General features: G+C 31.7%; 1 protein-coding gene across 1 annotated transcript in view; it reads left to right on the top strand.

Annotated features, from left to right (window-relative positions):
* LOC107449468 (dopamine D2-like receptor) overlaps nucleotides 1-26,698 on the top strand; it is a 160,949-nt gene that overhangs the window by 113,687 nt on the left and 20,564 nt on the right. The window contains exon 3 of the mRNA XM_016064995.3: nucleotides 25,143-25,252. Within this exon, the coding sequence (XP_015920481.1) occupies nucleotides 25,143-25,252 (110 nt within the window). The remainder of the gene's footprint in view (nucleotides 1-25,142; nucleotides 25,253-26,698) is intronic.

Here is a 26,698-nt window from a genome sequence, read left to right on the forward strand (position 1 = left end):
CTTAGTTCCATCAAAAAGTCTACCACAAAAGCAAATTTGAATACTTGATTCATCTCCATGTAACGCAAATGTGCCTTAGTTCCATCAAAAAGTCTACCACAAAAGCAAATTTGAATACTTGATTCATCTTCATGTAACGCAAATGCGGCTTAGTTCCATCAAAAAGTCTACCACAAAAGCAAATTTGAATACTTGATTCATCTTCATGTAACGCAAATGCGGCTTAGTTCCATCAAAAAGTCTACCACAAAAGCAAATTTCAATACTTGATTCATCTCCATGTAACGCAAATGCGGCTTAGTTCCATCAAAAAGTCTACCACAAAAGCAAATTTCAATACTTGATTCATCTCCATGTAACGCAAATGCGGCTTAGTTCCATTAAAAAGTCTACCACAAAAGCAAATTTCAATACTTGATTCATTTCCTAGTCTTCTGAATTGTGTTCAAAATTACAAGGCTACGGATTTGAACGTTGGTAGTCGTAATCCCAAAATTGGGTCGGCTGTTCAACGATGGTAATGAACTTAAAAATTATTAGACATTGTTAGGTAAATCAAATAAAAATTTGAAGAAGTTATGGGGCCTGAAATTAACAAATGAAACTTTGCAGTGAAATTCATTTCACTCTGGATTTTATTTTTTTATGAATTTGGTGCTCCTGTAAGACTGCTGCCCCCGGGGATAGATGCCCCCCCCCCTTTTCCCCGCTAACTTCGCCACTGAATTAAGAAGCTCAAAGTAAAGCTGATATTTCCTATCTCCTTTACGAACAAGTCGTCATAAACCCATCATTATAAAAACAAATCATAATAAACAAAACATTACTTTCAGAATGCTAATAAATGCATTTTAAAAATTTGTGAAACAATTTCTGTCTTGTTAACAGTTAGAAAAATAAAAAAAATCATGTAGGCAGAAAATCTAACAGAAAATCTATTTTCCTCGTAATTCTATTTTGGGAAATGATCGCATGGAAAGACCGTAACAATTTCAGAAGAAAAACTAATGAAGTATTTTCCTCTTAGTTTTATGTTCTGAAGCGATCACCGAGAAAATTCACAACGCATACATTCCATTTTTCCATGGAGACTAATGAACTTAAATTTCTCTATCTTATAACTTATATGTAATGCAAATAAGAACTGTTTTAGAAAACAATCCGCTTGCATGAAAAATAAGGCTATCTTATTAGTTTCCATCTTTGTATTGAGAAAATAATTTGCCACGTGTTTCACTGCTATCAGTTAAAAAATTGCTGATTAGTTTTATTGCTCTTTTGATTTTAAATAATAACCACTTAGCCTATTTTTAAAATGTATGTTTGCAGCTTTATGGACAAACAATGCTTACTTGAAGTATAAAATTAAGCTTCTTTTAATTTAAATAATAGAGATTCTATAGTTCTAATTTAATTACCATCAGGGATTTTCAATTAAACATTGTTATTTGCTGGAAAATATTCATTGGTAGTATATTTCTCCATGCTATAATAAGAATATACGCCCGGTGGCTGAGCGGTAGCGCTTCGCGCTGTCGTGCCGCAGGTCCCTGGTTCGATCCTCGGGCCGGGCAAGGTTGACTCAGCCTTTCATCCCTTCAGTGGGTCGATAAATGAGTACCAAGCATGCTTGGGAACTAAACACTGGGGGCTCCGCTTTCGGCTGACCACCTGACCGGAATATCTGCTCCTGCACCCCAGAGCCCAAGGTCAAGAAAACTTAGATGGGCACAGTAGGCCTTGGCTTTCATGGGCTGTCACACCGCTGAGTTTAGATAATAAAAATATACTTACATACCCATTAGAAACGTAACGTAATTGCGTATATTACTACCAATTTGTTTTTATTCTTAAACAAATAAAATACTATTATAGAATATTTCTTTTTTAGAACTTTAAATTGTACAGTTATGCACTAGATTTCATAGTATGTGTTTCTCTAATAATAATATCATGGAAGTGTAAATGAAAACGGAAATTCCAACTAGGAAAGTAGAGCTCCACGCTAAATTATTAAAATTATTTTAATTTTATAATTTTAATTTTTAATTTTAAAATGCTTAATTGTATAAATTGGATGTCTGCAACTCATGAAGAAGAAGATCACTGATACACAGACGCGTGACCTATAACCTCAGCGCCAACTGGTTCTTTATGAACAAGAGGGCGTGTTAAAGTCAAGTTAACTCCACATAATTTAATTAACGCGAAGTTAATTAATCACAAGACAGTATCGTATTTATTAAAAAGTAATTCTTTCTTATTTACGTCTTTTATTTAAACTTGGTTTATTATTTGTTTATCTATTTTGTTGTAACAGTAATTATTTTTGCTTTATGCATTTGGCAACTGCGTTGCATAATTTTGCTGCTTTCTTCATGGAAAAAAAAACACATCAATCTTTGTAGAATGTAGAATGTGTCACTTAGGTGTATTCATACTTGATTGACAATGTGCAAGTATCTGATTGTGAAAGCTAATGGCATAATTTTTAAGGCTTATTCCAGCATTTTGAAAGTCTTAGGCGACGTTTGATTCAGTAAAATTTACATTTAGATCCATTTTCTGCCTAAACTTTCGCACTTAAACTCAATTTGTGTCAATTACAACTGAACAAAATTGGTAATTAAACTCATTAGAACTCAATTAGAATCAATTTAAATCTTCCCAGTCTGTGATTATAGTCTTAACTATGATAAATTTGCTTATTTGAAGTCAAGAATATCGATGCCATTTGAAAATTAAACATTGTCAGCTATTGGAAACAAGAATTTGCCTTCAGAATGCTTAATTTTGCCTCTTAGTTTACGGCTTTTTGAATAATTATGGAAGTATAATACTAAAATTTAAACTATGCACTTTTTTTTTAAAAAAAAAAGATATTTTTTTATTAAACATGAGCCATTTTACTTTATCAGTTATTTATCTACTAACTATTTTCAAACATTATAGTCGTACTAAGTTAATTAAAATAATACGTGTGAATCTATAATTTCTGGCAAGAATTTCTGATATTTTTACACTTTTCATCATGTTTGTCATAAAATATAATCAAGAATAAACCAAATACTGTTTGATTCTAGTTTGATTTTACATTAGTGTCTTAGATTTAAAGTAATAAAAGAGAAAGTTTTAATGAAATTTTTATTCTTTTATTGGATATTGGAATCTATTGGAATTTTAATTTATTTAATTGGAATTTTATTGGATATCGAATTTTTGGTGAGTATATAATTTCATGGAGCACAAGAAACTTCTTCAACCATCTCCATTAGGACGAAAATGTATAAATATGTGACAAATAATAGTTTCTAGGCAGACACGAAATTTTTGTACCACTTTTCTTTCAAAAAAAGGAGTAATAAGGTTTATTAAGTTTGTGTTGTTTTACATTTTAGTTGTAAAAAAAATAATCCACACAATAAGTTGCAATAAAAATAAAGTTTTCTAATGCTTGTTTCCTATTTGTGCCGTAAAAATAGCTTATTGCCATTTATGAAATGGTAAAATATTTAAAAAAAATACAGAATAATTAGCTAAAAATTTTTTTGTCAGCCAACGAAACTATGGAACTCATGATTATTTAATAGTCGGTTTCGAAATTAAAAAAAATAAAGACTTGCCAAGTCTACCCATACATATCTAATTTAATTTTATAACAGCTGCTGAACAGCCACTTTTTGAGTTTACGACTACTAATGCTCAACTCCGAAGCCTTGTTATTTTGAACACAACCCAGAAGAATGATGAAACTCATGCATCAAGGGGCGGAATTTGACTCCACCAGCCGTTTCTGTTATTCGAACCCCGTTCATCTCATTAAAAGGCGAAAATTCCATTCCCTGAGCCACCACAGCTTATCCATACATATCGATGAAGGGAGTGTTATGGTCTGTAGCTGTTTTTCTCTGGTTTTGTCAGGAACACGTAATTCAAACTCATGCCTGGAGTGCTCCACCCATGGCCAGTAGCCATGGGGCTCCTGGCAACGCATGTGCCTGTGGATAAGTTGGAACAGTGTGGCATTATGTAATAGAATGTCCGCTTACCACATCCTTCAACTTAAAACAACCAAAGCTTAGAATTCATCATAGCCTGGAAGAGATCTATCTGTAAGAATCCAAGGTTGAAACAGAAGGCAACCAATCAAATTAATTTTCTAGAAGAAAACGAGGAAATCCTGAAATAATTTTCATGAAAAAGGGTCAAAATTATGCAATGGTGAGCACCAACTACTACTAAACTTGACCAATTAGCTCTAGATACTTTCTAATCAAAATGTCCTGACTAATAGAAAAATCGTTTTTTTTCCCTCTTTTTTTTAAATTTTTGATTTTTTTTCTCAATTAAATTTCAAATTATTCTCAAATTAAATTTCATATTTCTTTATTTTTTTTGTTGCTATTTTTTCTCTTTTTTCTATCTTTCTTGTCTTCCGATAAATGCCTCTTTAGGGGCATAAGCGTGGGGTTAAATGTTGGTGTGAGTGTGTGCTCAGAGCCCCAACATGAATTGGATCGAAGTCTTGCAGAGAGAGATCTACTAATGAACTAATGAATATTAGCTTGACTAACTAATGAGTGTTGAAATTTATTTTCTTATTAATTGTCGTAATCCAGGGGTGAACGCTGCCATTACATTACTTTTTGGTTTCATCATCATCCTTCTTGGGAGGACTATTCTGACTGGCAACCATTGAGATTGTCTTGATATAAGATTTTTGTTTACATTATAATTTTCTGCTCATAAAAAAGTTGCTTTTTAATAATTTTTAGAATTAAGGACCATTTTTATTACAATCTGAATAAAAATGGTTTTCCTTCGTAAAAATCTTATTAGAGAGATATTATAACAGATGTTGTATAACAGACCTTTGCATGGTTATATTTTGTAGTCTAAAGTAACGGATATAAATTGCTCAGTGAGGGGAATTTAAGAAAGATGCCACAATGCCCGCACTACGAAACTGTGCAATAGTGAAAAATAAGAAAGGTGTCACAACGTCTGTACTATTAAACTATGCAGTAGTGGAAAATAAGAAAAATGTCACAACGTCCGTACTAATAAACTTCGCAGTAGGGTGTAAAATAAGAAAGTTGTCCCGTATCATTAAGCTACGCAGAAGTGGAGAATACGGAAGATGGCACAACGTCCGTACTATTAGACTACGCAGTAGGGGAAAATAAGAAAGATGTCACAACATCCACATTACTAAACTACGTGGTAGGGGTTATTAAGAAATATGCCACAACGTTTGGACTACTAAACTGGTCAGTAGGGCGAAATAAGAAAGATGTCACTGCGTTCGGACTTACTAAAGCATCGTATTTCTTGTTTATAGTAATCCGTGTAGTTTCTCGCTTCTATATGATGTTGCTTTGGGTAGGGCAGCTTACCCGGTTAATCCCATTATCACTATACCAATATAGAATGGAATTCGCAGCTTGAAAGGTTATCGTCGTTGCTCTGGAAGTAACGTGAGCTTTACTTCTAAAATTGCCACAATGTGGGAAGCACAGCACTGCAATCCGAATTAAGGTTAGTAAGAGGTGACATTGAATGAATTTGAATCAAGAATCTCAGTCCCTACTAGTAGAAACAGCTCCGACCCATAAGTCCATATCAATCGATATGCATTTGTGTGCGAATGTTTATTGGTAAATAAAATTTATTCAGTAGATGTATATCAGGAGGTTTAAAAATCTAAAAATGACACTTGAGTTTTTAAATTTCTTTTCTCTATATTTTATAATTGTTCTTTTTTTTGTTATCTACTTAAGATACTATGAACCAACTGTATCATTATGCATAGGTAGGTATACATCATAATATTGAGTAAATGATCGAAAAAAACTGAGTTGGTACGATATTTCTTGATTTAAAACTTCATCCGCTTCAAAATCATTCTAATATGAACAAAAACAGTGAACATGCTTCAAGCGGTTTAGAAATAGGCGCCCATTTTCCCTACTTACCAGACGTAAATGTAAAGAAACGAAAATTATTTGAAATAAATAAACGTTGAGTTGCCAACGGAAAATATATAAATAAAGGTGAGAAGCAAAACTAGAGAAACCACAGAAGCCGAGAGGGAAAGAAAATAAAATTCAAAAAATTGTTTCCACCCTACCCTTGTAAAATTTTAAGATATTTTTGAGGTTTGTTTGAAGTTAATTTCAGATTTCAAGGTTGATTTGAGGTTTATTCGAAGTTGATTTCAAAAACAAATACGTATATTTGAGGTGTGAATAATTTCTCCTGATCTAAACTAACTTTATTTCTGAATTGTTCATGAGATTGAGTTTGTGAGGTGTAAATGATGTTGCAATTGAGATTTATTAATCAGGTTATTTTTATTGCAAAACGTGACCTTATTTTCGACCTCTGGTGCAGTTCATTAAATCTGTTCCCTACTCAACAACCTCAAAAGCACCTTTTTTCGTAAGGGTAGTTATATCAGCTCATATTGATGCCCCGGTTTTATTCATTTGAATACTGATTCCCTTGTCAACGACATCAGTTCCTGTCCAACTCTCCATGACGCATGAAAATGCATTTTACCCTAAAATTCCTCTCAGTCACAGTGATTTTTCTTGTTCGTCTTTTCATTTTCTTTCTCTCTCGACATCTGTGGTTTTTTTTTAGTTTTGTTTCTCACCTTTATTTATCCATTTTTCGTAGGTAACTTAATGTTTTTTTTTAAAAATATTTTATACACTTTTTATTTATTTACTTTCACGTCTAGCAAGTCTAGAAAATGGGCGCCTATTTTTGAATCTCTTGAATATGTCGACTGTTTTATTTTTCCTCTCATATTTGCATGTTTTTGAAGTTTTCAATCAGGTTATATAGCATAATGATTTATTATTAAAATCCTAAACATTATCTGATAGTAAAGAATTCGTTAAATTAATAAATAAAAATTTTTATGAAAAAATATTAACACTTTTCCAGAAAAAAATAGGATTTTATTTCAGCATAATAATGTTCTTCGTTAAAATAATAATTTAATTGTATTCTAATTAACGTTATAATGTTTGTTAAGAAATTTTAAATAAGCAACATATTGAAGAAAATAAATAAATGGATATTTATAAAATATCGATAGAAGAAGATTCTTATATTAAACTTTCTTCTTTCTCTTAAAAAGAAGCTAAAAATATGGAAATCGAAACATACAATTCTTTACGGTTCCTATTTTCAATGTACTTTCCTTTAAAATAAACACACTTTCTTTCTTTAGTTTTCTTCTGAACTTTTAAAATATTTTGAAAATATATCGAAATGGAAATAGATACTTTTAAAATGAAATACTATACTCTATAGCATACAATATTCCATTTATTCCCTTAATAACACGTATTTTAGCGTATATAATATATAATACCTCAAATGAGTATTTTTATACTAATTTAAAAAAAAAAGAAAAGATTATGTATATATATAACNTTATATATATATATATATAGTCTTTTATTAGTTTTAAGACGTAGAAGTTCTTTTCTCTTACGAAGACTCATAAATATTCAATATTTCAATTTAAAAATAATTTTCAGAACTTATATGTAATCATTCTTGGAAAAAGTAATCATTATAAAATTTCCCATAAGTTCCATATGGAATCAGGATTCAGACAAATCAGTATGCTTAAATTTTTTCTTTTCGGATGACGTTCAACTGCATAAATAAAAATAAGTAAATAACCAGCTTTCTTCAGAACTCCCAGTATTTAAGTACGCAGTAACGTGTTGATTTTAAATGTCATCAACTGCTTCAATAACTGCGATCTTAATGGCCAATGCCCAGCATAAACTTGCCATAAAGTGTTGAATAAACGTTAAAGGAAACCAATGTGTGTCCCCGCCATTGACTTTGCCTGTTTTTTCTTCGAATTATAGCAATCTTCTGAAATATATGGCATTTGTTCAGGATCGTGTGTTCTCGCAAACTTTTCCTCACAAATTCAGTTTCACCTCCATAACTGATTTAAAGTACAGATAAAATAAGTTTAGACAAACCTAGATTAAGCCAATGTTTTAATCGCCGGAAAAAGAATTCAAAATTTAAAATGCAAATAATCTATTATAAGAAAATTTTCGCATCACGTAACCCTAATTTATCTCATCATAATGTGCTTTTATTTTGATATTTTCAAATTTATTTTCAATATTTAAACCTTTAGGTTTTACTCTAGGTCCGCCTAAACTCACTTTATCTATACTTTATATTTTAAATTAGTTATGATGCAGAATTTTCTATGAAAAGTTTTTCCTTTGGTATGGTGTCCTCTTTAGAAGTTTTGGAATAATGGGAAAATATCAAATCAGCTGGTCGGAAGTAGCGCACTGCAAGTAGTGAAACTACTATAGTAGCACACTAAAAACTACGAGAAAAATCTCGTTATTTTTAGTGTGCTACTTTTTTTTAAAAAAAAGTATAGTGAGATGGAAAAAATTTGTAGCGATTCCTGGTAACTGCTTTTAACGTTAGTTTAGTAAATATATACTGTTTTTAACTCATTTAAATTTTAAAATTTGTACAAATCTTCGTGGTTCCATCAATGGATGCAATGAAAATGACCCTGTAGCTGCAGTACTAAAAGAAAACACAAATATTTTTAATTCTAAATAGATAAAACGTCTTTGAAAAAAACGCGCTAAAAGGCAGCAGAAATTTCAAAAAAAGTAGCAATAAAGGAAACGAAGGAAATAAAAATAAAAATATGTCCACCCGAGCCGACGTCTTCAGGGGGTACTGGCCTCGGTAGCCATAAAATAAAACCATTTCTAATTGAGGGAGAAGCAAATGCCTAAATTAACTCCCTCAGTACCACGATGGTTTTTTATAGAAGTTAAGGAGAAAGTCCTGTAGCTGCAGCTGAGCTTTAACAGAGATTACGCACATAAAATCACGTATAATTAATATTTTAACTAGCCATTTCGAAAAATAGATAATTAATCACTTTGGTTAGTCTTTCACTCGCGAATGCACATTCGTGAAATGTTGATGTTATTTAAAAGAAGCAGAACGCATTTTCGATACACTTAATTTCCTAGAGGAAAGAAAAGCGTAATAAACAATTTAAAAGTTAGTTGCAATTATTTGATAATTTCTCATTTCCTAAATTAAATATTCGCTGCCGAAAAAGGCATGAAAATTGAAGGGTAAGCGAACAAATTAAAAAAAAAAATGTTTTGGAAAAACAAACTTGCTCTTGTAAATATCTATATATATATATATATTTCTCTTACACGGCGACAAAAAAAGGCTCATTACAACTCCCCGAATGGCAACACTAGAAAATCGACCAATGATTGCCGCTAAAAAGTCACATGCCAAATCTAGCTGAAGTGGCTCAACATATAGCGCTTTTAAAAACGGAAACGCAAATAGCAATTCAGCTGCGACAGTCCCATACTATTAAGCTAGGCAGAATGAGTAGTCTTTGTCGATATATTTCTATTTTAGTATTTTGTCGAAAGCGCTTTTTTCACGAATTTATTTGACGATTTTTGATTTATATCACGAATTTATTTGTTTTATTATTGTTATTAGTTATTCATTGAAAAATGAGTCTCAGTCAATGAGTCTTTATTTGAATTCAAATTTATTTTAATGACTTAGTATTTACTAAAAAGATGTAATTCTTAAAATAAAAAAAAAGTTGTTATATGAACTTGAATGATTGTTTTGAATTCTTAGAATTTTGCGCATTTGCAATGTACCTAAGTTAGTAGCGAGCGAAGCAAACCATATAAGATTGCATAGCAATTCTCGGGGGTTGGCGAGCGTTAGCGACCAGGGGGGGGCAGCCCACTAGTGAATAAATATTTCTCAATTATTCTCCTGTATTTAATGTTAGCCAATTTCTTATTCAAAACCATTTTGAACATAAGCAAAAATTAAGTTCTGCTGCAAAGTTCGTCGCCTTAAAGTAGTGAAGTAGTACGAAGAAGTTTGTAGTCACTACAATTAAAAAAAAAGTAGTTGTACTTAACTACATTTGTCACAAAGTAGTTGTAGTTTTTTCGACAAAAATAATCTATATTTTTGGCCACTGATCAAAACACACTAAAATCAGTGTACTTAATGTTTTATATTAATGAATTTTTAAGGAACAAATTACTGGGGATAATTAAACAAAAAGAGATTAAACAAATAAGTGACATAAAAAACTTGTTTATATTACAAGCATGTCTATTTGAATAAGTGACAAATAGTCTATCATTTTATTAGCCATAATATAAAACATAATGAGTTTTGTTAGTTATGCAAAATTTTAAGATATTCTTGAAAGCAAATGCAGTAAAGATCTTCTAAACAAACCTCATTCATTGTTTATTAACAAAAGAGCATGATCTTATTTTAAACCATCTTTTTTGCTGTGAAATAAATTGTTAATTACTTTTTGAAGGAAATGCTTAAATAATTTTAATATTACATCTCCTACATTCGATCTAAATATATCGTATTTTCGGGGTAATACATAATTGATCTTACGAAATAGGTTTATAAAACTAAATGAAAATTCTTTATTCGAAACATTATTTAAATGTAATCTTTTCGTTTCTTGTTTACATTTACTGTAAAAAATGATTTAGATAGAAACGTTTCAATTGATTATTTTTTTACAATATAGCACTTTTCCTTGCATATATTAAATATTTACAATGATTTGAAGAGGCTTTGAGATTGCATATGTGTTTACATTCTGCTGTTTTAAAATTTAACGTATTTGTATAACATATTTGTTTTTGAAAATTTAATGGAATGTAATGCATTTGTATAATTAAAATAAATGTGGAAGCAGTTTAATTTAAGAGCGTGTTTTTTTAAATTGATTTTAATAAAATAAAGGATTCGTTTTATTCCAACTTTAAACGCATGCAAGAACAATATATAAATCAGTTTTAATATATACTAGTGGGCTGCGCCTCCTGCTCGCTAACGCTCGCCAACCCCTGAAAATTGCTATGCAATCTTATATGGTTTGCTTCGCAAACCAAGCTTGTTTCGCTCGCTACTAACTTAGGTACATTGCAAATGCACAAAATTCTAAGAATTCAAAACAATCATTCAAATCCATATAACAACTTTTTTTTAAAAAAAATTACGTCTTTTTAGTAAATACTAAGTCATTAAAATATATTTGAATTCAAATAAATGACATGTAATTCGTTAAACCTATTAGAAATGTGCTATAGTATAAAATCTTAAAGCGTAACAGCACTACTGAGACTCATTTTTTAATGAATAACTAATAACAACAATAAAACAAATAAATTCGTGATATAAATCAAAAATCGACAAATAAATTCGTAATACATAAATCCGTGAAAAAAAGCGTTTTCGACAAAATATTAAAATATAGATCTATCGACAAAGACTACTCACTTCTGCCTAGCTTAAGAGTATGAGATTGCCGCAGCTGATAGGGTGAATATTTCAGTTTCCGTTTTTAAAAGCGCTATATGTTGAACTACCTGAGCTAGATTTGGCCATGTGACATTTTTAGGGGCAATCATTAGTCGATTTTCTAACGTTGCCATTCGGGGAGTTGTAATGAGGCTTTTTTTTGTCGCCGTGTAAGAGAAATATATACAGTCACTCGAAAAAATTCGAGTGACTGTATATAGATATTTTTTAAGAAAATAAAAAATTGAGCAGTTGAGAACTGACTATACGAAATTTCTTAGTAAAAAAGTTTGTTCGTAGGGAATGTTATTATTCCGCAAACATTTGATATTTCGGTATGATAGAAATTTTGCTCTACTTTTTTTGACAGAGCTAGCTAAATATTTAGACCCTAAAATAAGTCATCAGCATAATGGTAAGGCTCAGGCCTCATCAACCTTAAGGACTGTAAAAAAAATTCAAAATACTTTTGTTAGATTGGTAACACCCTGCATAAGTCTAAAAATTCAGGATAGCATCAGCCAGAATTAAAAAGCTGCACAACAAGCAGACAATAATTTCGGAGCTTTTTAGATTTGATGTTTACATTCAACGTTCTTAGGATTAAAGAAGTTCAGTAAACCTGTTACTGTTAAGTATTGAACTATGTTAAAAAGAAAACCTGCCCACTCTATACTGGAGAAAAAAGTGAAAAGTTTTGAATATCATCCTGTATTCGTTGCTGATGGAATAATTTGGATGGAAGGATTTGTACGGAATGAATTTGAATTGAAGTCTTCCTGATAATCTCTAAACATGTTTTTTTAATGTTAATTTCATTGCTTAGTCTACCCTTCGCTTAAAAAACCCTGATTGGATATTGTTATAACAATAAACATTGATTGTAAATAATGACCAATTAGGACGGGTATAGTGCAAATTTGTGTTCTTTTATCAAATGTTATTATTTTCCTGCGATATTTAATTTAATTTATAACCAACGTTGAACAACCCGTTCAATTCTGAGTTTACGTCTATCAATGTTCACCTCTGTAGCTTTGTATATTTGAACCCAACCAGGAAGTCAACGGAACTCTTGGATCAAGAATTGGGACCAACTAATCATTAATGTGGGATAATAATATGCGGAAGATGGGTAGACTATATTTGAGGGTGCCCTTGATTCTCGCCAACTTGTGATATAACCAAGTTGGGCGATGTTGAAACCCAATCGTGATTCTGATTGGTTTAAATTTTAGCGTTATTTTTAAATGTTCAACGGTAAATGTAATTTCAGAGGTCCGTTAGTCCCACGTTGGATACCGGCTGGTAAGGTTACTTTTGCTTCCTTTCCTAAGAATGACTACAATAAATAAGATAAATCTTACGTTTCTGTGCGATTTGAATAACAATGATTGACTGGTGTATGAATGAAGGTTTAATTAGTAGATAATAGATATAAATGTCCTGTTTGTGGGAGCTGTTTTTTTTTCCTTTTCTTTCTGTGCTTACTCTATTAATTTTTGTTTCAATTCAAAATGCATTCTATTGGGTTGATTAATTGCAATTTTATAAAGTTTTGGCGGATGTTTTGCTGAAATTTTCCAATGTTTTATTGAAATATCATTACGTTTCGGCCGCCATTCCTGTTACCACAGTGTTCCGCGCAAACAGAAATGGCGCCAAGCATAAGTCGCCAATTTCGCCAAGGGGCACCCTCAAGTATATTTTTTCCGCGGAAGATTTGAGCTAATATTTTACGACTAATTTTTGAGGAGGAACTCACACACATTTGCGGTACATAGAGAGAAAAACCACAAAACCGTCGCATGTTTAGTCCAACATCAAGAGTCTACCACTGAGTATATTTTACGTCAGAATTGAAATCGGTGCGAGCTGGGAGCGAAATTCGTATCAACCAGCCACTGATGGGGTTTGAAACCGAATTACTTGATTAGGAGGTGAACGGTCTATCTCCGGAGCCATTGCGGCTCTCTGTGATAGTTTAAAAAACTAAGAAAGCATTTTTATAATCAAAATATGATGACCTCAAGACGCAAGCTATTTTTTTAATTGGACAAGTTCATAACAAGGGGGCAATTGGACATTCATTGGACAATTCCGTAACCCCTCCCTCTGAATGGAAAGGCTTCAAAAGGTACTAGCAGAGATGACGAACCGATTAGACGCGTGCCTCTTGGTGTTACGGGATAGGTATTTTGGTGGCACATGTAAAGAACATAATACTTCTATTCGCTAATATTCACTTTTGCTTTTGTTTCCCTTAGGAATCTCTTAATGTAAATTATAATTTTATCTAATTTACAAGAGTGAACGGGTGTGAAAATGTTAAAAAAACGCATACATGTTTTTAATGAACAAAGCAAATTATTATTTTTTCATGTGGGTGAGTTTATATGTTCAAACACTGAGAAAGATATTCGTTCATAGAACCGAGATTATAGTATGTCCACTTTTGAGCTTCTATTTGTACTTTTTCTTATTACTTTGCTTTATTAATACATTGCATAAGATTTTCTCTTATTTCATTAGGATATTTTAGTTAAAACAGGTTTTTTTTTAGTGTCAGCAAATCGTTTCAGAATTATGCAAGAGAAAAGGATAGGGATGGTAGGACGTTGGACTCGTGTTCGTGAGAACAGGAAATCCCTCTATCTGAAGAAACCCCGTGTATTAAATGGTGACTGGTGCATGTTAAATCTGTTGGGGTCACAAAGTCCTTCTAGTTCCCATGATAAATAAATACCTCTGGAAGTACATAATTCGGCATTGATCATTCTTCAGGTTAAAATTACGGTCCGTGGATAAATGAGTGGTGCAAGATGAGGGTTTTCCCTATAAAACGGGCTGAGACGTGGGTATGGCAAAAACCGCATTTTTGGCCATAGAGGAACCACTAAAAAAAACAAGAAACGCGCCCTCTACTTACAAAAATTAGTTTGATATCAATCAGGTTTTCTGGCATTGGTAAGTGGTATTAAGTAACTACAATAAGAGAAAATAAAATTTATTTCTGACATTTGAATTTTGCAAATATGTTTTGGATTAGCAAGACCTAATATAAAATTAAAATAGCGATCATAACAAATTATTTTTACGTAAGGTATATTTTGTTTAATCTTCTTTAACAGAATAATGAATATCTTTGCAAAAATTTGCAAAAACTGCGAGAAATGTAGAAAATAAGAAACTCGTATAAACTTTGAAGAAATTTAACGAAAAAAAGTATTGAAAAAGTTACTTGAACTAATTTTGAAACTAAAAGCTTTTTACATAGACAAATTCCTGACAAAAAAAATCATCTAAAGTTACACTGTTTCATAAATGTGTTGGGCAAGTTCCCTTTAACAAGTAATGTAAGAGGTAATTTTTTCCGTCCAAAATTTTTTCCGTACTCGAGTATATACTTTGCAAGTGTATAAAACATGTTTAACGATCCCGAACATAATAATTCTTTATCAACTTTTCCCCCTGGTTTGAGAGATTTGTTCGATCTGTCTACAAAAAGCTATGGATGAGCAACAATAGTAATTCGAAAGCGTGGGGAGTCGAGGTTATAAAAACGATTCAGGATTTTTTTGGAGGGGGGAGGGACGATAGTTTTGGGAATGAGGGAACTTCGCTATCAGACGTTTTTTTTCTTTTTTTTCTCTCCACTTTTTCTAAAAAGTAGTATCTGAGGAAATAGACGTTTCAGTGGGAATCTATTACTTCCACTGAAGCGTTGGAAATTAAGGAAGCCATTGTCCTTTTGGTCTGTTACTTTTTCGAACCCATTGAATGAAAAATGACAAAGATAAGAACTTTTGTCATTGAATGAATGTTTTATTCAGCAAATCTGAGTTAGTGCCAGAAACACACTACTCTTTCCACTTGTCTGCTCTGTGTGAAACTATTATTTTTGTTTTCATTACGCATAAAGAGCTGAAGGCAATATAATTATGAGCCACGTTTTCGAAATGTTTCGAAGTACTTTTTTGAAAGAAAAGTAGTACAATGATCTCCATGTAAGCAGTGAAATATTATTGTGTATTGAGCTGTTATCAAGTAGATATTATAGAAACTCATGATGTCACTACCTGGAAACAACACTAATAATTAGTTTCTAGTAAAAAGTGGCTTGCCATTATATTGCTACAAGTTCTGCACAAAATGTTCCGTAATATACCCCCATAATAAGTATGCTCAGAATGCTTGTTAAAAACTAAATTTAAAAAAAAAATGCATTTTAGGAGACCTATATTAATATTTAACTGAGATTGAAATAAGAGCCTTACAGAAATCTGTCGAGTTACAATTGAGAAAAAAAGAATGATAAAAAAAACCAGTTTGATTGTCTGCTGAAATTTAGAAGAGGGATATTTATTATTACTTCCTTTATGTTTCCACAGTCAATCAAGCAGATTTTAATGTTTTTATTCACTCCTTCACTCCTTCCTCAGTGGTTTGTAGAATTTCAACAATGATTTTTTTTTCTTAAACATCAATATTTGCGATCCCTCTTTTTTATTCTCCTTTTATTTAATTTTTTTACTAGGATTTAAAATTGAACATTTTAAACAAAATCAAATATTTTAATAAATAAATTTTTGTTACCATTATCTGAAAAAAAAAACATGCAGTTAATGATGATAATAATTTTGAAAAATTTTCCAATTTTGGTTCTGTGGGTTCTGAATTGAAACGAAAGCACTAGATAAACATATTGAGTTTCAATTGAGAAAAATAAAATTAGTTTAATTGCTTGATAAAGCGGGGTTTTTTTTTAATCTCATTTCTGATTCCGCCTTCAATCAAGCAGATTTGGATATTTCCCTTCACTCCTTCCTCAGTAGTGGTGTAAAAATTTAGGTAGGGATTCTGTTTTTTTTCCCTTCTCTCTTGAGCATCAATTTGTTATCTCTGTTTTGCATTGTTCTTTTATTTAATTTTTTGAAAAGGTTCTAAAAAATATGGATTAAAAGTGGACATTCTGGAACATTTTGTATAAATCAAATTTTAACTCTTTGTAATATTTTTCTAAAAATCGGAAAAAAAACATAGTTAATAACAATAATATTTTGAACCCCAAGTGCCCGCTATAAAAAAAAAATACTTTTCTACCTCAAGTGTATTTTTTTACTCTTGTCAACATTAAAACAACCTCAAAAACACCATATTTTTTAATAGGGGTAATGCAACATGCGTAATTGAAGAAAAAAAGTGTGCTCTAAAGAAGTGCTCAGCAACTGCCTGGAAAGTAAAAAGCGAGCGCGCTAACCCCTGCATAATCCGGGGAAATGGTTTCATGAACGGCAAAAAAAAAAACATTATTTTAATGAGGAAAGGTGAAATTGTGTGTTTGTATGTGGTCATCAGATTCGTCTAATATTGAAGAGTTCTATTTTCTACAAAAATCATGTGATTTCGTAATGAAATGATTGTCAATAACAATTAAATACTGCTCAAAGATAGCTGAATGGCCAAAAAATTGGAGTTTTGTCGATAAAGCAATCTATTGTTGAAATGCAAGAGGGAAGGTAGAGATTGTTTGAAAATACATGCCATCGTCTGAATTGCCAATGAATGCCTGCAAACGGCTGATTATTGATTTTGTACCCTGTAATGTCAGCTCCACATTAAAGGCTTTTTTTATATATAATTTTTATTATTGATTTTAAAACAAACAATAGTATTTTAAACAATATTTCAGTAACTTTGCGAAAAAAAGGGATTCAATGATAGTATTTCCTCTATTGATTTCGTAGAAAATGCCGTGTAAGTTTATGTGTGGAATATACTAGGTTAGCTAGGTGCCCCGCAGTTTTGCAGGCAGTTTCGTACTTTTTTCATAAAAATTTTAGATGAGTGTTTTGCTTAAATGTGGTTAAATTTCGTTAATGTAGCTTTCAATTACCTTCAACAATCCGTAGATGGTTGCTGGGCGTGTTGGCTTGAAGCTTAGACTGAAAAAAAGGTCATACACTCTCCGAAATAAAACTCTCACTTTAGACGAAACAGAGTAATCCTTGAGCTATATTTCGTTAATTTTGAGAATAATTCCGTCACGATTGCACGTGATTTGTGACGAAATGCGAACTATCAAATATATAACGAAAATTTTTCTTTAACTTCAAACCTAATTGTAGTGCATTGTGGAATATTGTTAACTGAAATGAAGACTAGATGATTGAAAATACAGTAACGAAGTAACCCGACTGGCCTTTATGGAGGTCAAGAAGTTGGTCTGTGTACTAGAAAGATCCCGGAATCGAATCCCGCTTCGGGCATGGATGTAATTTATATCTCTGCTCTATCTGTTTTTCTTGAGTTGTTAGACCTACATTGATTCACTTATCTGATTCCCACGAAAAAGTAATTATTAGAAAAAGCTAGCCACTTTAGGCACTGCCAGTTTTCGTAATTAAAACTAGAATCGCTAATTGTTTCTTTAATTATGACGAAATTCGTTTCCTCATGGAAGTAAAGATAGTTATTTCATCACTTTGACAAAAAATTCTCTCAGTTCTTAGAGCAGGGAAAGTTTACATCAAAAACGAATAAAGTTTCGGAATATTTAAGTATCCATTTTTTACAATGTGTGATGACGTAAAATCGAATAACTTGAGTTGCTAATTCTTATTATAAAAACGAAAAGTTACGTGAACAAATGACTCCTAAACAATGCTCACAATATTGCTTTCCTCAACTATGAAAATGCCTTATTCTTTCATGTGTAACAAACTATTCATTAAAGATTTACACGATTATTTTGAAAGGAATACATATAATAACAAACACTTATTATTTTCTCCTAATTAAATAAGTTTTATTTAGTCGTTGTTAATTATTACAGATTGGGCATTCATTGCAATGCAAATTCAAGGCTTTGGTCAATTTTCTTTGATCTAGTGTAATCAAACGGTGGAAACGGGTTTCACTTGACTGTTTATTGGGCATTTGAACCAATTATTATAGGGTTCTCTTAACAAGTACCAACAGGGCACACAGTTTATGCAAACACGCAAACAATCATTCCGGCTTTGATTAGAATTTAGAGTTACCGCACGAATCAGTTGGCAAGGTTAATTAAGAGAAATGACCTATTGATTCCAACATTTCAGAGAATTTCAACACTACTTGGCGGTCATAAGCCGGTCTGCAAAAGCCATTTACATAAGGTCGGTAATAGATTCCGTGTTTGATTCTGGGAGTTTTAGTTGGCTCATAGCCTTACGGAGCCATTGAATAGATTTTAAGTCCTGCAGCCTTCTATGCTTGTTTTGAAAAATAAATTTGTACAAATTTTTTTCGGCTATGGAACCCTAAATGATCAACCTTTATTTCAGCGGGAACCTAACTTTAAAAATAAAGTACAAAAATTTTTTAATTAGAGGAATGGGGCCGTGGTGGCTCTGGGGATCGAGCGCTCGCTTCCCATTGAGGTGAACCAGGTTCAAATCCGAACCATGGCTGGTTGATACGAATTCTGCACCCAGCTCTCACCGACCACAGTACTCTGATGTGAAATATCCTCAGTGGTAGACGGATCATGGGTTAAGGTCTCCTTACCGTCAGGCTATCCATGGGACATTTTCGTGGTTTTCCTCTCCATATAACGCAAATTCGGTTTAGTTCCATCAAAAAGTCCTCCACGAAGGCAAATTTCTCTCCATACTTGATCCAGGAGTTCTCTTGTCTTCTGGATTGGGTTCATAATTGCAAGGCTAAGGAGTTGAAAATTAGTATCCATAAACCCAATATTGGGTCTGCTAAATAAGCGGAACAAAATAAAATTTATTGCGTTCACCTTGATTCATTTTTGGCATTAATTTTTCCATATTCAAAATGCTAAATGCCGGAAACTGCTATTATCTGTTCTTATAGCACAATAAATATAGCACGAAAATGATGAAACTCGGACATGAAAATTTCAAACCTGCAGTAAAAGGTAATAAGTTACATAAACTCTTGCATCGGTTTTTGGTGCGAGGAAAAGGATAAACTTGATATTTCACTTTCGTAAATAAATAATTGTTTTCGTTGTAATTTTTTACGCCGACTCAAATGAGGCCAATTCCGAGACAATCGGACTAATTGTTTAGAACTGATAAGAAATAAGTACCAAAAAATGCAACAAAAAAAATTTTTGTGCATCCAATAGTTTGATTTAGGCAAATGATTTTTTATGTATGTATTTTAACGCATTGAATTGAATGAATTCAACCACGCATCAATTGGTTTAAGCTACGTATTTAGCTTTAGTGATTTAAGAAGATACAATCTTTTTATTATTATAAATCTTAAGTAGGTACTTTCTTTACATCGCACTAGAGCTGCGCAATGGACTATTGGCGACGGCCTGAGAAGCATCCTTGAGGATGATCCGATGACATGCCATCGCAATTTTCATCCACTGTAGAGGGGATGGCTCCCCTTTAGTAGCCTGACAACCTACTCGCAAAGTCGAACACTTTCCGGTTGAACAGTTTAACTAGGACCGATACCGCGTACCATGGGTCCCATGCTCAAACTGGCCAAAGTGGTCATCCACCAGCTAACTGACCATAGACAGTGATGTTTGACTTCGGTGTTCTACTAGGATCCGTATCTCCACGATTAGTCCACTGTGGGTCATTGATCTTAGGATATTGTATTGTCAGAATAACTGATGATAAACCCCGTGAAAGATTGCTCAACAGAAAAAATATTACCAAACACATACTTATATAACTGGTATTATAAATCATTTGAAGATTAATCATTGATTATTGATATTCTTTTAGGAATTACCATAAGATCCTTTTTAAATCCACTTTGGATAAATTTTTTTGAGTGTTTTTAGTCTAGCTTATCAAATAATTAATATCCGGTTTAGTAGCGACAAATTATCATTAAGTGAACAAAATAGAATATTTTGTGTTCATCTTTGGCAGGCTTGTGGTATAAGTAACAATAACACAACCGGCTATTTCGGAAAGGCTATTTAACTATTAAATTACAAGTAAATATTATTCAAAAATGGCTCATCAATGTGAGGCACCATCTTTAAGATCTATTCCCAATTCAGCAAAATTTTAGTAATGTACCACCTTATTAAGAACTTTAAAAAAAGGAACGTGACACAAAAGTTTAAGCCACAACCCAAATAATCATTCCTTCATAAACAAGAAATATCTTTATGCCTTTTTAAGTTTGTTTTCAAAACTTCAATATCGACCTCATGGACTTAATTATAATTAGGAAATGGAATTCCTTTTATATAATGCAGTCATAAACTATTTTTTTCTTCCTCTGAATCTTATTATAGATTCCTCTGAATATTAGATTTAAATAAGCATAATTAAATNACTTCAATATCGACCTCATGGACTTAATTATAATTAGGAAATGGAATTCCTTTTATATAATGCAGTCATAAACTATTTTTTTCTTCCTCTGAATCTTTGAGCTATATAATTTTTAAAAAATAATATTAGATTTAAATAAGCATAATTAAATGTTATTTATTTATTTTTATCTATCAAATGAAATGTTCCTAACGAATCGCCTTTACGTAATTAACAAAAAATGATTATGTTCGCCAAAAAAAGTAAATTTATTATTGTAATTTTTACCTAGATACTTTAGTTTATAGATTGTACTTAATTAGTGTACTAACTAGCAATATTTTTATTCCGTTGTTAACAATCATAGACTTAAATACAATTTTTTTAACTCCCAAATTCCGTTTTCCGAAGAATGGTAATTAAAGAGAATTTTGTTTCAATAATACTTTCGAAGAGAGGCTCATCCTTGCAATTAATTTTTTAAAAAAATCAGCGCAATTAAAAGTTTCGTGATGCAATATTTAATTTAAAATGTATTTTATATTTGAAAATAAATAAATTTTTATTTAGTTTTAAAATCCAAATACTTTGGTTTATCACTTACTATGCATGGTTTGACCAAAACTTTTTTCCTTAATATGTATGTCCTAATTTAACAAAATCCCCCAAAAGTATTTTTGAAAAAGTTGTGTATCAAACTGTACTTTTTAATTTGCTTATAAGTTTATATCAAATTATGGCATTCCTATTTTATTTTATAATAAAATTTTGCTTTGTGTGCATTGAAATTTTTATTACTTTAGTTTTATATCCGTTTATTTTTGAATGCTTACTGTATTTAACATTTCATTTCAGTTTCGATATTATATGATAACAACGTTTTTTATAATTTAATCAATTTAATAAACTTTTGAACTGGCATAAACTCTTGATCTCTCTGTACCGAAACGAATTTCTTTAATAGTAATAAACTATTTCATTTTTTTGCTTTGCAAAAAGTGGGTACGGTATTACTCAATGCGAAAGCTATACGCATTCAGCTGAACTCGCATTTTTTAAAGCTCGTAAAATCAGCATGCAAAGTGAATTCGCTATGGAAATTATGAATAAGTTTTCTGCATTGACTGTTAATAATGAAAATTTGGAGACGAATTTAGAGTCCTCGATTACAGCACCTGTTACTCGATCTTACGCAATGAAATTGCCTACAATTAAATTAGATTCATTTAAAGTCGATATTAAGCAGTGGTGAAGTTCTTGGGAACAGCTTTAACTTTTATATGTATATACACAGCTTATCACATCAATAAGATCAACATCTACTTTCGGCGTCAACGTGAAATAACCAATCACAGAAGGCAGGTGGCAGCACATTACAGTGGAGTGTATATAAAGGATGTCCTAGGGCAGTGGTCGGCAAAGGGCGGCTCCAGAGCCGCATGCGCCTCTTTGGTTCCTTAAGTGCGGCTCTGGCACAAACATCCACGGAAGGCGCAATAATATTTTCCTTTAAAAAAAATTGGTAAGAAAAAAATTGCATCTTATTTTGGTAAATTAATCCGAAGAGCTATTTCGGAATTTTAAGAACAAAGCAGATATTCTGAAAAGAACTAAAGAGGTACCATTGTCTGACAAACCCATTAAAGATAGAGCAATTAAAATGTGTTCGAATATAACTACCCAGCATATCGAAGATCTGAAATTGGTTTCGGCTTTATCAATAGCAGTTGACGAGTCTTGTGTCATAAATGATACAGTGCAAGGTTTACTTTTTGTAAGATTTATGTCTCATTCAGGCCCTAAAAAAGAACTTTTAGGATTATTGCCACTCAAAGGTCAGACGCGTGGAGAAGATATCGCAAATGCTGTAATTGAGTGTATGGATAAACATCATATTCCTCTAGATAAAATTGTGTCGATTTCAACAGATGGGGTCAAAAGTATGACCGGCTTAAGAAAAGGGTTTGTTGCTATTTTGAAAGAAAAAATTAATCACGAAATACATGTTTACCATTGCATCATTCACCAAGAAGCGCTTTGTGCGCAAACATTTCCAGATGAAATTTGTAAAGTTATGGAATTAGTGATTACCATTATCAACGCAATTTTAGCTAAAGCTCTTAATCATCGCCAATTCCAAGAATTTTTATTTGAAATGGAGAGCGAGTATGCTGATCTTCTGCTTCATAACAAGGTACGTTGGTTATCAAGAGGGAACGTTTTAAAACGTTTCGCTTCCCTTTTTCCAGAAATTAAAGCATTTCTCCTTGAGAAGGGCGTTCACTATGCAGAACTAACAGACGATCAGTGGATCTAAAACTTTTATTTCATGGTAGACGTTACGTCTCATCTAAATCAGCTTAATCGTAAACTACAAGGGAAAGGAAACTTAATTTTTTCGATGTTAGAAGAAGTAATAACATTCGAAAACAAATTATCCATTTTTGCTCAGGATTTTGAAAGGGAAACATTGTTTCACTTTCCGAGCCTGCTGAAGCATCGCCAAGAAAATTAATCCTCTATTGATAAACACCATTTTAAAACAATAATTTTAAATATGAGGGAAGCATTTCTCAGCAGGTTTCAGGAATTTAAAAAGGGCAGAGCAACTTTAGCATTTGTCAAAAATCCTCTTAATGCTACGATAACCGAGTTGAAATTTTCTTCTTTTGAAATTGACATTGGTAGTTTTAAATACAATTGCTGGATTTAAAAAACAAGGAGATGGCACTCTAAATTCGAACGTCTTTGTGTTGAATTGGAAGTACAGGAGAAGAAAAAATTTGATCTTAGTTCACAGCACAAGTGGTCTGCTTTGAATGACCTGGACAAGGAAGACATGATCATTTTCAACGCTTGGAATAGTATTCCTGACTCTTACGATCAGCTGAAAAAGCTCGCGTTTGCTGTTCTTTCCCTTTTCGGTTCTACATATATATGCGAACAATCTTTTCCAATCATGAACATTATCAAGAGTAATCTGAGAAGTCGTCTTATTGATGAGAACTTGGAATCATGCCTAAAATTAAAAACAACATGCAAACCTGACTTACTCAAACTTTCCAAGGAGATGCAAGCACATTGTTCGCATTAATAAATATTTATTAAGTATGAAATTTAGTTTTATTTTGTGTACTACTTATTTAGTATAATAAAAGCTTACTAGACAAGCAGATTTGGCTCCCAATTTTTTTTAGAATTGCTGTAATGTTCATATTTGGCTCTTTGACTAATAAGTTTGCCGACCACTGTCCTAGGGCATCGGAAAGCATTACAATCGCTGGCGTAATGCAAAAACGTAGCGATTTATAAGACGTCCGAAAGGGCATGATTATTGGCATTCGGGCCAAGGCTGGAAGCATTTCGGAAACGGCTAATTTTGTGAACTGTTCCCGTGCCGCCGTGGTAAAAGTATACCGTGCATGCAACTGACCGCATAGATGAACCAAGGAGTTACCGAGAGTAAACCTAATTGACTCTTTTCCTGCACGTCTCGCAGCGGTCCGCTCTGTCAAAGGTGGTCGCAGGTGGTTTTGACTGGTAGTCGCATTAATGTGACTGGACTGGGTACATATATTCTGCATATTACAATGTGTTTACATTATATTACTCCCTATGTTTAATACATGTGTTGTGTCATCAGATCTTTTATCTTAATTTTGTATCACACAACATAACAGCCAGTGATTGGCTGTTATGTTATCTGATATTGTCGAGATACAAATCCAGAACCTAAGACAGTGTAAATCGCATGATCTAAACACTTCTGATGTTATAATATGATTATTTAGGAATTTCCTGAGAAACATGAAAAAATGTATTAGTATAGAAGTGTTTCCATTATTCTGTCCATCCCCTGTATCAATGTTTAGAGATTTTAAATATAATTTAAAATTGCGTTCTTAAAATCAATGTAATACTACAGAATTTCTTTACAAATAGTAATTTCTGATGAACTATTAATAATAAAATAAATAGATTTTTTTAAATAAAGAAAATAATTCATCCGTTTACAAAATTTTGAAAATATTATTTTTTTGGATTTACTCAAATGGTGTTTTTCTTTTCAAAATGTACTGTCATAAGCCCTTTTTCTTTTATTGATTCTAAAGTCAGTAAATATTAAAAAAAAGAAAAAACAATTTCCAAATAATTCAATTTTGAACCATTAAATTTAATCTAATTTTTTTTTCACTTTTCCTCCCTATATTTACTTTTCAATATACACTATTTTCCTTGAAAGTTACCATATGATTTAAAACAGAATATAAATTTTAGTGTTGAATTAACGTCAACCGAAAGATCTAATATATTTATTTAACTGAGAATAATGAAAAAAAAACTTTTGTGTGCGTAAAGTATGATTTAATAAACTCTCACCTTCCATAAATAAACTGAGCAAACTTTTTCTCTCTCTAGGTTAATGTGGATTGGGAATTAAGTGAGACTCTGTGCGATTTCTACATTGCCTTAGATGTAACCTGCAGTACAGCCTCCATCTTTAATCTTGTTGCCATCAGTGTTGACAGGTAATAACTAAAAGAAAATATGACTGTTGGAGAAAAACAGATGATAAAGTAAATCAAAACAAAAATGAAAAGAGAGCAAATGGGATTTATTATATCCATTAACCTCGGCTAAAGAGCGGAACTATAATAGTTTTGGATTACTTCAAACGGCAAAAGAGAAGGAGAACGCGTTTATCAAATTATAGTCTCGTTCCTTTTTTCTTAATTCTTGAAAGTATGGAGTTTTCAAATTAATATCTTTAAGATTCGCGAGTCTTATTTCAAAATATAAAAAATATGTAAGGATATATTTTATACTTAGAATTTAGTTTTAGAAAAATTGTAGGTTTTATTCAGGAATAAAAGTTTAAAATTCGAAATTTGAAATCGAAACCTATAAAAAAACTTTATTTATAGAATCATATTCTCAAAGCAGTTTTTTTTCTCACTTTTAATAAGGTTTCTTTATAAAATAAAACAGCTTCGTTATAAATTTGAATATCGAACCATTTTAAAGTAAAAATGAGTAATTAGTGAAAAATATTAAAAGATATTAAAGAAAAATTTTGCCATCGTACTTTCTGAGAAAATTTTAGTTAATTTAGGGAACTAATTCTGCAAGATAATAATTATTATTTTAGTTGCAGTCCTCGAATAAAAGAAAAAAATGAGTAAAATGCTATAGCCTATATTCACGTTTTAACTTGTTTATAATCCATATTCCTCTTTGTTTGTTCAAATGTTAGTAAATTTCACATTCGTGACTTTTTTATCAACTATATTATAAAATTAGTATATAAATTTTGATCGAAATACAAACTTAGAAACCACGATCTGAATCAGAATGTTATAAAAAAGTGAACTAGTAAATTTGTTGGTGAAGTTTCTAAAGTTAAACATAAAACCTAAGTATATAATCAAATTTAAACTTCAATAAAAAATTCTTAATAAAAAATATTTTTCGAAGGTTATTTGTAGGCTGGTGTAAATTTTAGATAAAAATGTAAATTCTTGAAAATATGGAATTTGCCTAGATTTTACTTTAGAAAATATTGGGTTAAAATGCTCCAACTGTGGATCTTTGTCATTTGTCATGAAATTAACTAAACAAAATTTAATTTTGCCAGCATTATATTACCAAGCTCTTAAAATCGACTGTAAATTGAAATATTACCCCAGTTCAATAACAAAAATATATATGTACTGCAATTTCAGTTTTCTTTTTCGTTCGGAGGTTAGTTCCGTAATTAGATATCAAGAACCAACTGTGGATGAAGTGATCGACAGTTGGTTCTTGATATCTAGTGTGTCTTGATGTTGAGTGCTTCCATTACTTTACCATATGCCTTTAAATAAACCATTAGGATAAATATATGCCCATAACCGTATCTCGCCATAAAATGCTATACAAATTTCTATGTTAGCCTTAGGCTTATGGTGTCTTGCCATAAAAATACCGTGCGAATT

This window comes from Parasteatoda tepidariorum, chromosome 5, assembly GCF_043381705.1.
Source record: "Parasteatoda tepidariorum isolate YZ-2023 chromosome 5, CAS_Ptep_4.0, whole genome shotgun sequence".
Taxonomy (NCBI): domain Eukaryota; kingdom Metazoa; phylum Arthropoda; class Arachnida; order Araneae; family Theridiidae; genus Parasteatoda; species Parasteatoda tepidariorum.